The following is a 13,340-nucleotide window of genomic DNA, read 5'->3' as shown; positions in this document are numbered from 1 at the left end:
GGAAGAGAGAGTTTATTTTGAAATCACTGGAAAATTTCTGATTTATCTAGGCTTACTCTAGATTTGCTAGAAAAGCTCCATTTAAATTTGCATAGTACTTCTAACATATCTGGTTTGAATCACAATTCAGTTGAAAAGTTTAATTGAAATGAACTGAAATTTTGTATCCTGTTCAGAGTGTTAACAGAAGAATAATTTATTCACAATCTAAAAGAACACTAATATAACCATTAATTAGAGCTCAAACCAATAAAAAAAATGGGGATTCTTATTTAAGGATCAGAATCTTATCAGTGGAGCATCTCCCCTAACTTTTTTTTTCAGCTCTGTAATACTGTGACTAGATATTAAGCCAATTCTCAATTGAGAGTTTCAGTAGTTGTATAAGTTTGAAACAAAATCTTAATTATTTTGTGCAGTTGTTAGTGTTAGTTTGAAGCATCTTGTACTCCAGACCAGCACAGATAATGACATTAACTTCCAGCAACAGGAACAGTAAAATTTGGAGAGTGGATCTTGTGGCAAAATTTGAATATGGAAAGGCTAGTTGTTGTCATGAACACAAGCTGAAGGAGGTTGTTTCAAGCATAGGAGTTGGTGTGGAAGAAAGCGTGAAAATTGTATTGGGAGGAGCAGACCAGTGGGGCAATTAGTTATCCTAAGTGGAGTGGAGAGGACTTTTTGGGAACAACATAAGTAGGGAGGGGTCAGAGTTATGCAGAAGCATGGACAGAAAGCTTTTACTTGATGCAGTGGAGAAGAGGAAGGCAGGGTTTATGTTTTCAGATCAGGCAAGGTGGATATCTTAGTGGTTAGATTTTGCCTGGTTAGGAGAGGGGCACTGTAGATGTCAGGGAGCCCTGAGTGGATGAGGTTACAAATAATCAAAATTTGAGATATTGAGGGGCTGGACTAGACTTTTACCTTGAATATACAGAGAGGAAATATTGGACTCCAGAAATATTAAACAGGAAAAAGTAACAGAATTTGGACATGACCCAGATGTGTGGGTTCAGAGAAAAGAAGGGTTTAAAGATGATCCCCTATGGGGTGGAGAGTGGCCCATGGGGCTGCTTCCAGCCTCAGACCTAAACACAATTTATCATGGGGGATGAGCTGCCTCTTGCGAGCCGTAACTATTCTGCCAAAGGGAATTGGAGAGTGAAGCACCTAGCCCAGAGCCTTTATAGTCTCTCCTGAAATATTTCTGTAACTTGACATTTGGATAACTTATTCCTGGACATCTGCAATGACCTTAGTCAGAGTTCAGACTGGACAAGGATCAAGCAAACAGACCTTCAGGCACCATGCGAGTCAAGAATTGTTCTCAGTTGGACGTGCTTTGCCTAAGAGACATTGCCAGCTGACTGTCTGTAAGGCAGCTTTGTTGGATGGTGGTGGTTGTGAACAGCAGGATCAGGAAATTGGAGCAATAAGGAAGGATCAGGGAAGACTAAGTGAGTTGGTGCTCTGCCCTGAAAGGAGATGTAAATGGATGGATGGGAACAAGGTAGTTTTGTTCATATCTGAGAACATTTTGGTTAACAAAGTGTGTGCATGAGAAGTAGAGCTGGTCCAATTTTCGTTGTTGTTGTAATATTTTGTTTTAATGAGAAATGGTTTTTATCCAAAACTGCAATTTTCCCTGAAAATGTTCACTTTATTTCTTTTTATTTATAAAAAACTGGGAACTGAACGTATTTGGTAAAATTTTTGGTTATTTGAATTTTCTGAAAACAATTTTTCAGATTTTGATTTTTCATTGTAAAAATATGTACGATTTTTTAAAAACATGTATTTTAGAAATTACCATTCCATAAATTGGCATTTTCAACCTCCTCTAAGGACAATTAAGTGACCATGGGACCTTGTTTTTGTAACTGTTCTCTAAACGTTTTCCAATTTCCATATTTATTTAGTTTTATAAAATAAGAGGTCCCTATTTAAAGACCTGTAGGCACATGACAAATATTGTAAAACATAATAAAAACAGAAATACCAGCTCTTCAGCATATACTACTACTAAATAATAACCAGGTAGTACAACAATAAATCAAATGCCTCACTACCTATATAAAAAATTCCTAATGTAAGCGGGGGAATAGTCCTGCTACTGTGGGTAACTTTCCAGGCTTCTGCACTACCCTGGTGAAGTGGACTAGCAAAAGGATCCGAGTCCTCGCTCCCACTCCCTTCCCCCAGTGGCCTCCCTGCCCTTGAGGACTCGCCTTCCACTCTCTTGTCTGGCAGAGTCTTTGTAACCCCAACAAGGCTGGGCCCAGGATTCCTGGGGGGCTTGACCTCCAACTCTGCTGTGGTCACCTAGGACAGGGGCTAGGGTGTCCCCACTCTGGGGTACTCTCTGTACTGGGCACTTCTCTGACCCACTGACCTTTACGTACAATTTAAAGCAAATGCAAGTTATTTAATCAACAATTTAATTTTAAAAATAATAAGGAAAAATGGGAAAGGTTAAAGGAAACGCATCAACCCGCTCTGTGGCAGGGAACATCACAAACAGTGTCTCTGGAACATCCCGGCAGTTCACAGTCTGTTCCTTATAAGTCCCAGGCCGCCTTCTCAGGCCCTGGCTGTGCTGCAGGGATGCTATGGGTTGGACACTTGCTCTGGTGGTGGCCACACGCTCTCAGGCTCTTCTTCTCAGTGTTGCCCCCACCCTATCGGGGTTACGATGCAAACCTGGCCTGCACAGCCTCTTGGCTGAGGCATCTCCCTGTGCTGGGCCCACTGCCCAGGGTCCCCCTCGCTCTCCCCAGCTGCTCACCGCACCCAGCTCCAGACTGCTCCGGCCCCAGCTCCACCGCTCTGTCACAGCGCTGCTGCTGCTCTGCCTCTGGTTGCTACAGCTCTGCTCCCAGGACAGGTCTGCTCTACATACTGCTTCTGTGACTCTGCTCCCAGCACTGACCACCTTCGTGGGCTGCTCTTCTGGCCCCCCCTGGCTCTGGTTGCTGCAGCTCTGCTCCCAGGGCAAGTCTGCTCTCTCTGGGCTGCTTTTCTGGTCCGTCTGGATCTTGTAGGGCTCTGCTCCCCAGCTTAGCTTGGGCCCCTGCTTTCTCCTTAGCTCGGCCCCACTCTGTCTGACCCAAGCAATTCCAGCTCACATGGAGGACGGGACCTCCCCTGCCTCCTGACCCCTTGATTAGCCTGCCCACCCTGTCATTCAGGCTGACCTGGAGCATTAGTCTCTCTTCATTGTTCCTGGGGGCTGTCAGTCTCAGGGCCCTGATTCCCCATCGACCCTTCCCCCTTTTTAGTACTGGGAGCTAGCAACTAAAACACCACCACTGAATGTTAGTAAGGGGGCAACAGTTCCCTTACACTAATATTATTTGATTCTTGAGCAGTCCTCCTAAAAAGTTGCACCTTGCAGTGTGTTATAAAGGTTAGCAGATCTGGGCTATTTCAGAACAATAGAGGACAGCACAATTTCAATTCTCAGTTGTAGTGTCATGTCTGCCCTTAGATTGTAAATTCCTTGGGGTATAGAATGACTGTCTTTGTGTGTACGGTGTAAAGCACACTATTTGTGTACTACAATAATATTAATTTAAAAGGTAACACTGATATATCATTTGACTGGACAGAGTACAATAAAGCATGAAAGAGGTAAATGCACTGAGCTCATTTTAGTTGTCTAAGGTATTTCCATTTCTAGTATATTGTTGTACATACTGTTTAACCTCCAGTCCAACTATCCTTATTTTTCCACTTTATACAATAAATGCACCATCTTATCAGATTCCGAGTCCACTTGATGCATATTGAACACAGTCTAAATGCCTATGGTGTTTTACTTGTTCTGCAGTAGTCTAGTAGTAAATTATAAGACATAGAGTTTAAGACCAGAAGGGACCACCTAACCTCCTGTATATCACATGCTACCAACACCAGCCAGTACCTGCACACTAAACCCAATAACTGAAATTAGACTGAAGTATTACAGCCCACAGGAGACTAGACTGTTACATGTCACAGGCAGAGAATATGAGGGACCAAGTACACCTCTGCATGAGGTCCCTGCAAAGGCAGGGAAATAATAAGTGAGCTATACTCAGATAATCCTGGAAAGTGACCCCCTACTTAACCACTGCAGAGGAAGATGAAACCCTCACAAAGCCACTGCCAATCTGACCTGGGAAAAAAATTCCTTTCTGACCCCATATATGGCAATCAAACCCTTAGCATGTGAACAAGAACCAGCCAGCTAAGCACCTGAGACTGAAAATGCCCAGTGCCACCTCAGATCCTTGGCCCTCCCTGTCCAATGTCCCATCGCCAGCCAAGGCCATCCCTGATACTTCAGGGATACGTTTCTGTACACCTAGGGCAAAGGAGATTTCCAGGTGGAGGCATCATTTCAAATTTAATCCAGGATCTGTTTACATTAAGGCTACAACATACCACAATACCTTGGGTTTGAGAGTTGCTGTAAATAGAAATGGGGAGTCAGAGCAGATTAATCAGGATATGAGACATAATGGAAATAGCTCCTTGGTGGCATCTCACTGACCTCAATGGGTTTTGACCAGGCTGGAAGATTGCAACGTAACTTTAAAACGCCTCATCCTGTATAGCATGAAGAAAGCGAAGGGTTGTGTATACTATACAGCTGTTAGTGTTCTGTAAGTAGAATTCTGTTTGTCTAATTATATTACACCCATCACTGTGGTGTTTGTACATATACTGAATTATATAAGCAAATTCTATATTTGTGTTACATGTTTAAGATGTTTTTCAGATTACTTGGATTTTTTCATTCATCAGTTTTGCTATTAGTTATAGGAGATGCGTTGCTTTTTCAAGCCTGTCACACCAATAAATCATCCCAGAGTATATGCATTTGTACAGTATGAAAGCATAGCATGAATTTTAAAGGAAATCTCCTATTTTCTTTTCAATCAGATGAGCAATGTGAAGAGACTACAGACACGGCTCAGTGCTATTCTCTTTAAGCTTCAGTTTGAGGAACAGGTGAACAACATCAAACCTGACATCATGGCTGTCAGTGCTGCCTGTGAAGAGATAAAGAAGAGCAAAAGCTTTAGCAAGTTGTTGGAACTAGTGTTGCTAATAGGAAACTACATGAATGCAGGTTCTCGGAATGCACAGACCTTTGGATTTAACCTCAGCTCTCTATGTAAAGTGAGTTTAAAATATTATGCATGCTGAGTTTTTATACAGCATTCACTTTTTCTTTTGTCATTATGGCACTACTTAAATCGCTTGTTTGAATCCTCCCTCCCCAATGATTAGATTTTTAAACTTGTTCTTTTATACCTTTCAGTTCATATAGTCCATTTCTAGGAGTACTTTGGTAGTTTAAATTAAAAATAACTAATCTATTTTACATCAGATATAAGATAGAATTACATCTGTTGAGGTTGATTTGCACTTAAACTTCTTAAAGTTTCTATTTCTATCATAGAGTGAAACAGACTGAATAAAATTACATATTTAACATATCATGTTAAATACCCTGGTGTGGTATTTAACATGATAGGTCTCAAAAATGTGTTGTTTTCTTGCCTTAGGTGAGATAACTTGGCTTTTCAGTATTATTCCTGCTTCTTGTGATGCTAAATCAGCCCTCTTAAAGGCAATCCTTCTTTGATAGTAGGCTCTGTTACTAGGAGAATACATTTGGGCCTTTCGCTTGCTCGCTTATCTCTTTGCTTCCAGTGTTTCTTCCACTTTTGTTTCATCACTGTTATCTTCTCTTGCACACTTTTTAAATCACCCATTGCTAATCTCTTAAGGCCTTGTCTACATTGGAATATATTTTTAATTGGTTTAAAATACATACTAATTGACAAGTTTTTAAATGTGGAGTATAGATAAGCACGTTAGCACAGTGTCATCTAGTCGTAGTTAACCCCGGTGTGTCAGCGATGTTAAAGATGGTACCTCTACACTAAGACTTAAGTCATGTTTAACATTGTGTCGGTTAGCACAGTGTAATTTTCCATTGTAGACAAGGCCTAAGACATTAGCGTCCATTTCATTGAATTACTGCTCCTCCTCTGATTCTCTGTTCCTTTTTGCATTACTGATATTTAATAGTTCCTAATAGTTGTGTGTGTCTAATCCTGGCAGTGTTTTTCACATTTTATATGAATAGAACTTACTGTTGATCTCCAAAGTTTACCATTCTGTCGTGGGGTGAATTAGTTGATGTTTGAGTGCTGATTTCCCAGGAATTATTTTGCAGCCTGAACTGAACCCTCATTTAAACTATCCCAGAATTACAGTGCAACTCCATCCACATTTTAGCTTAATTACCAATTTCCCTGCAATTTAGGTCATCTAAGGACTTTCATTATAACCCACTGGTCTCACGTGAACTCTTTCATCTACCTGTTTGTTTTACTGAAGAGGAAACTGCTTTAATTATTCTAGAACCCAAAAGGAGGTGGAAAACCTGGAGGCGCCTGTCAAAAATAGTCATGCATTCCTCCTTGCCAACTGCTTCATAGTCAGGTCTGCCTTTTTTTATTATTCCAAGATCTTAAGGATTTGGGTGTTAAACACAATAGAGAATCCATATGATGGCAGATATTTTTTGTAAAATGCAGTCTGAGATTACCTTTCCCTGCTATCCTCACTGGTGACCAACATTAGAGGCATAAAAAAGTATGACTTAGGTGGTTTTAGGAATGATATGTCAGCCAAGCAGGAAGTAACTGCCATATCCTTCAAAAGCCAGCATGTGTTTGGGGGCCTCTGGATGAAGAATTCTGTACATCAGAATCCCATGAATCTTAGTGTCTTTAAACTTATTCTCCTAGTTGGGACAGTTTAGTTGCTAACCTGCAGACAGTTCTTATTTTTCTTTAATCTGAATAAAAAAAACTGAAGAAAAACAAAACAAAAAAATCTTGGTATGGTCCTAAAAATATTTATATTGGTTTTATATGAAGTTTTCTAAACCAGACATGTCTCAGTTTTTTTAATATTAAATCATGAGGCATTCATCTACATTAAATAAAATAAACTTTCCATATAAAAAAAATTGTTCTGATACTTAGTTTTGGTTTTTTGGAAAACCTTTCCTATGTCTGTGCTAAGTTTGGTAAATTATTTAAAACCTAAGTTGCTGGAAACAGTCCATGTTTCCACAATCATAGCTCCATTCAGCTGTTGTAATTCTACTATATATGGAAAGTATATATGATGTATAAAAGCTTCAGTTCGAGGATGATTTTAACAAGTAAAATATTAAAAATTGCTGCAATATGAGATTAATGCTTTATTAATTTTGAAAATTGAGACTGCAAAAGTTTTTAGAGCTTATTTACTGTTTTCCGTAAAACAAGAACCATGGGACACCTAATGAAATTAATAGGCAGGAAGTTTAAAACACACAAAAGGATGTACTTGTTAACGCAGTGAACAGTCAACCTGTAGAACTCCTGCAAGGGGATTTTGTGAAGGCCCAAACTAACTGAGTTCAAAAAAGAATTAGATAAATTCATGAATAACAGCTCCATCAGTGCCTATTAGCCAAGATGGTCAGAGATGCAACCTCATGCTCTGGTTGTCCCTAGGCCTCTGACTGCCAGGTACTGGCACTGAACAATAGGGGATAGATCATTTGATGATTGCCCTGTTCTTTTCATTCCTTTTGAAGCATCAGGCATCTGGCATTGGCTGCTGTCGGAAGATACTGGGTTAGATGGACCATTGGTGTAACCCAGTATGGCCATTATTAAGTTCTTATAGATTCATAGGTACTAAGGTCAGAAGGGACCATTCTGATCATCTAGTCTGACCTCCTGCACAGTGCAGGCCACAGAATCTCAGCCACCCACTCCTATGAAAGACTTCACCCATGTCTGAGCTATTGAAGTCCTTAAATCATGGTTTAAAGACTTCAAGGAGCAGAGAAGCCTCCCTCAAGTCAACCATGCCCCATGCTACAGAGGAAGGCGAAAAACCTCCAAGGCCTCTCCAATCTTCCCTGGAGCAAAATTCCTTCCCGACCCCAAATATGGCAATCAGCTATGTTCTGGTGAAAGGGAATTGGTTTGAAAAATGCCCATTGGAACAGCAGAGGGAGCAGCAGAAAGCTCAGGTTGCACCTCAGTAGGCTTTGCTGCAATTTATGAAGAAGTGGGAGAGCTAGAGACATTCAAGAGCAGCTGCTAAGGGTCATGAGCCTAACAGCGCAAACTATGCTGCCAGTAACTCCCAGCCCTTTCCTGATAAATCTGGGGCCAGGAAATGGCTTAGAGGCTCACCTGATCACTTTTAAAATGATTTAGTTACTGTGTTTCAGTGGGAGAATGAATCCTGGGCTATCTGAGTTCTCTTTCCCTTTTTTCTGATTAAAGAGGAAAAAGTTGTGTATTGGGGCCTGGATGAGCATGCTGCTGCAGATTACAAGGTCCTGGCTGCTATTTTGAATTTATTGGGGCTCTCTAAGGATAAATATCAACTGAGGTTTAAAAATTATAAGTATTCTACAGGTCTGTGGCCTCATAACTTACTCAGCACCTGACACTGGTAATTTGTTGGCTTGTTCCCAACAACCAAACGGTAGGGTCATACTGATAATGGACAGTGCCTGGGTATAAGGCCAAGTGGGTCTCAAACCCAGGTCTTCAGATCAGCCAGGCAGCAAAATCTCTCCTTGCTGCCACCCAGTGACAACTGTAACCGGCTCACACTCCACTACCCATAACCTGCTGCAGACACAGACCACAGGAAGTCCTGCCTCAAGGGATTCAACAAGCAGCAGCCTGCTGCCTCGTGATTGGCTCCCTGATTTCTATAAACCATGAAGTGTCCAGGCAACAGTGCCAATCTCTTGTAGCTGCCACAACCATTCCTATTCTTGAACTCCAAGATTCGACCTTGGCTTGATTTGGACGTTACCTCCTGACCTGGACCCTGAAACCTGCCTTAGACTCTGATCCTGGGTATCGACCCAGCCTGGAACTTGATTACTAATTCTTCCGCTACTCTCAGCCTCAGGACGACACCGCTACTTTCAGCTTCAGGTTTGGCCCTGCTCTGACCCTTGGCCACAACTACCCTTGTCAAAATTCTTGACACTGGGAAAATGTAGACTTGGGTGGATCAGCCATCCATGCTGTCAGAGGCTATGACAAATGAGTAACTAGCAAAAGTCTGAGTCTGTGGAGAGTCCTTGTTGAGCTGAAATCCATGCAGGGCATGGGTCGCTCGCTTCATGCAAGGCAATCTCCATATTCTGCCTACTTGACAGGACCTTTCTTTGTTCAAGGTCTGAGGTGCTCGGCACCCGTTTTGATATGCAGAAATCCCTGGGCTTTAAACATTGCCCTTTCTGCATGGACATTGTACAGACAAAGAACCCTCATACTCCTTGCCTAATATGACTAGGTGGGGGACATAACAAAGACAGATGTAGGATTTATCATTGTTTTAAGAGAAGAACCCACAATCCTGGGAGATTGGAGAGATGCACATGAGAGAGTATTTCCTTGAGCAGTCTATTTGCCCATTTTTTGATCCTGGCCCCTCAAAAGTTTTGAGATCAGACTTTACACCACTGGGAGGGCTCCTGCAGCTTTGTCTGACTCTCATCCCAAAGCTGAAAAGACTGGTAACTGCTGATGGAAGAGAACAGACTACTCCCTTTGCTAGGGTCTTTTCCTAGGTTGCCAAACAATGTGACTGCTTCAGATCCACGGCTAACTTTGAGACCCAAGAAGGGTTTCTCAAGCTGTACAAAGGAAACTGGCTGTTGTGGCTCAGATAAGTTGTCTTATGACTGCCTATATCGAGGCTCAATACTCTCTAGAGTGGTCTGATGAGAGACTCGACCTGCCTGTGTTCATTGAATCTGATACTGACCCCATTGCTTCTGTTGAGACCGGTACCCAGTGATCAGTTCACAGACTCATCTAATTTGGTATTTGCAACACTTCTGATTTCCTCAGAGGCACTGGTCCTGTTGGTACTGACAACATCAAAGATTTGTGTTGCAGCAAGGGATCTGCTGTGTCTCAGTACTGGACTCTCCCCTATTGTAGTCTGATATTCTGTTCTCAACTGACTTCAGTACTGGCTGCAGATTTCATCTTGGTCCCACTGTCTGCTTGGCCCCAGTACCACCTTTGATATGGTCTCCACTGCTCACATTTAGAAGACGTTCAGTGCTGACTTCATTGCCATCTTTGGGGCTGACTCAGAGACCAGATAATTCCGTGGATCATCCCAGATTACCAACCACTCCTCCTGGTGTTGCTCCTCCCATACTGACAGACTAACCAATTCATGCTTGGAATCGGAAGCTAGCAGAGACATGAATCCCTCAAGATCAAGGAGATTTAGATTTTCACTCCTTCCTTCATTTGAGAGAGATTTCCTTTCTTGATCTAGACACTCGTATAAAAATAGGTCTAGAGCGACAGCTCACCATGGGGCTCTTCTCATTGACTTCCACGGCCACATGGATACCCACATTGACCCATTTGGGCATCCTGCAGCGTTCCACACTCAACTTTTTTTTTTCTCCCAGCCCGGCTAGAACTAGATTGCCAGCTAAGGAAACACCTTTGACCATTTCTCAGACTGTGCAGGTGCCTATACTCATCCCTTCTGGCTGAGCCTGCTATTGAATTTGGCTCACTGAAGGATACCCTACAATAAGAGGAGACTTTACTTCTTCACAATATATCTTCATCGCCAAATGTAACTCTTATGCCTGAGTCATTTTCCTCCATTCCTGATTACTTCGGGCCCATAAAGAGCATATGAGGAGGCTAGCATCCTAACTAAGAGTTCAGCCAGCGCTATTGCAAAAGATTCCTCAAAAACTTGTAGACGTTCTCCAAACTTCAGTGCCTGCCAGAGTTGCTCTGCTTATTAATGAAGCATTTTTAGAAACAGCCAGCGTATTTTGGCACACCAAGCGTCCTGATGCCAACAGCTAAAACAACTGAGCAATGTTACCAAGTTCCCTCCCAAGTATACGAACAATTATTTTACCACCCAACACCTGTCTCTCTGATCATTACTGCAGCTAATTAAAAATGATGGCAGGGTTGTTTCAAGACTTCACCAAAGGAAAAGGAGCCCAACAAGTTGCATTTGTAGGGTAGGAAAATGTATTCACAGTATGAATAGATCATTTGGGATTCCACATCTAAATTTTCTGATAAGCTCTTTGATGATGCTCAAGAGGAATTCAAAGCCTTGGTTCTCAGCAGGTCGTCATGTAGTGAGGAAGTCTCTCCAAGCTGCTTTGGATGTCGTGGACTCAAAGAGATGGCAGCAGCAGCCACTTTGTGGAGGCCATTTTGGACTTCTGGAATTCCTGCAGAAGTGCATCTAATAATCAAGGGATCTAAACTCTTTCCAAATAAAAATGGTGAGGTCTTGCGTTCCCTTAAAGACTCTCAGGTTACACTTCACTCACTCATGTTTTATATGCTGAACCCAAGGAGGAAATGTAGCAGGCTATAACAGCAGCAGAGACAGTTGTACTATCCACCAAGGCAGCCTCATGCCTCTAAGAAACGCACAAGCCACAAAGGAAGAGACCCCCTCCTCCTCCTGCGTCTTCTGCTTTGTACCTTAAATTTCAGCAGCACCCACCTCAGGCTAAGCAGCCTATATGTCTGCATCCCTAAGAGCAGCAGACCAGCTGTACTCGATCTTCCTTGCCTGTCTCTCTGATTTACCCCCACTTTTGGGGACAGATTGTCCCATTTCTTCAGTGCTAGAAGGCCATAAACAGACCAGTGAGTCCTATGTACTGTGGGACTGTGTTTCAAGATATGGTTCCAATTTGTGCCCTAACGCCATGCACCTTTCCCCGTCCCTTTTCAGGGACCTATCTCAAAGTCTGCATGCATGCAAGAGGTGTAGACTCTTCCGTGTCTCAGAGTTATAGAGGATGTTCTCAAAATTGTGGAGGACATTTTTACTCTCAATACTTGCTCCATATCTACTCCATATCCAAGAGAAAAGGGGTTCTGAGGCTGATTCTAGACTCAGGGAAGCTAAAAACCTCCATCAAGATAATAAAATGTTGCATCGTTTCTGTGGCTTCTAGTCCTCCCTTAGATCCCACTGACTGGTATGCTGCTCTCGGTTTACAGGATGCCTACTTTCATGTAGTGATCCATCCCATTCACAAAATATCTGTTCCATGGTGGTAGAGCTCTGCTACCAATATACCTTTCCTGACATGACAGAATTGGTGGCTTACCTCAGAAGATCAGCATGCAGCTATTCCCCTGTTTACATGACTAGTTGATCCTCGGCCACTCCAGTCAGCAAGGGGAATATAGCATCCAGCAGATCTCCACTCACTATTTGCTCAACAAGACCTGATAATAAGACAAATTGATTCTGTCCCCTGTTCAAAGAATCAAGTTCACTGGTGTGATCCTTAATTTGAAGACAGCAACTGCTTACCTGCTCCAGTCTCTTTTTCCTATGCAATAATCTGCAATCCCAGCCAAGGACAACATGAGATCTTGAGAGTGTGGTTGGGACACGTGGCATTCTACATGTATGTGACTTAGCATGCTGGATTTCACCAGAAATATACGGTTGAAGTCTGTGTATCATCCCATCAAAATCTCTCTGGACTTGCTGATTCGCATACTTCCCAAGGGTCTGCCCTCATTAAGGAGTATTATTCTCTCATCCTCTTCTGTCAAAAACTTCCACTACAGATGTATCCGCCTCAGGGGGCGATTTGTATATATAGCAGTTTTGCATATTCAAGCACTGTGGACTGAACAGAAATCATCTCTGAAGATAAACATTCTGAGCTTCAAGTCATATACTGGGCATATCAAGGCTTCATAACTCAAGAGTCAGATGATCCGAGTCCTGGACAACCCTTCAGCATATTCTACCTGAATAAGCAAGAATGGGCTAGATTCGACCTAATGTATTAAGAAGCAATCAAGCTTTGGAATTTTTGCATCCGAAATGGAATCCTGCTTATGACCTCTCATCTCACAGTGTTGCAGAAATTCTCACAAACCATCTTAGCAGAAGATTCCTGGAAGATCACAAATGGTTGTTGAACAAAAACATTTTCAGGTTCATATTCCAGTCATGAAGGGATACCAGCATAACCCTTTTTGCCAGAAGTCAGAACAGAACAGAAAGTGCCATCAGTTTTGTTCCTGAGCAAGTCACAGTCCAGGTTTCCCTCACAGACACATTCCTAAAAGAAAAGGGGTACTTGTGGCACCTTAGAGACTAACAAATTTATTTGAGCATAAGCTTTCGTGAGCTACAACTCACTTCATCGGATGCATTCCTGTTAACCAAGGGTCAGATTCGATATATGCATTTCCACTGATTAC

The 13,340-nt window shown here is 42.3% G+C and overlaps 1 protein-coding gene across 3 annotated transcripts in view; it reads left to right on the top strand.

Annotated features, from left to right (window-relative positions):
- Positions 1–13,340, top strand: part of DIAPH3 (diaphanous related formin 3) — a 504,954-nt gene that overhangs the window by 287,080 nt on the left and 204,534 nt on the right. For all 3 annotated transcript variants that reach the window (XM_043504572.1, XM_038385982.2, XM_043504573.1), the window contains one exon: positions 4,927–5,166. In XM_043504572.1, coding sequence (XP_043360507.1) covers positions 4,927–5,166 — 240 coding nt within the window. The remainder of the gene's footprint in view (positions 1–4,926; positions 5,167–13,340) is intronic.

This window comes from Dermochelys coriacea, chromosome 1 (assembly GCF_009764565.3).
Source record: "Dermochelys coriacea isolate rDerCor1 chromosome 1, rDerCor1.pri.v4, whole genome shotgun sequence".
Taxonomy (NCBI): Eukaryota; Metazoa; Chordata; order Testudines; family Dermochelyidae; genus Dermochelys; species Dermochelys coriacea.
Note: the sequence above shows the minus strand (reverse complement) of the source record. Positions and strands in the feature narration are given on the sequence as shown.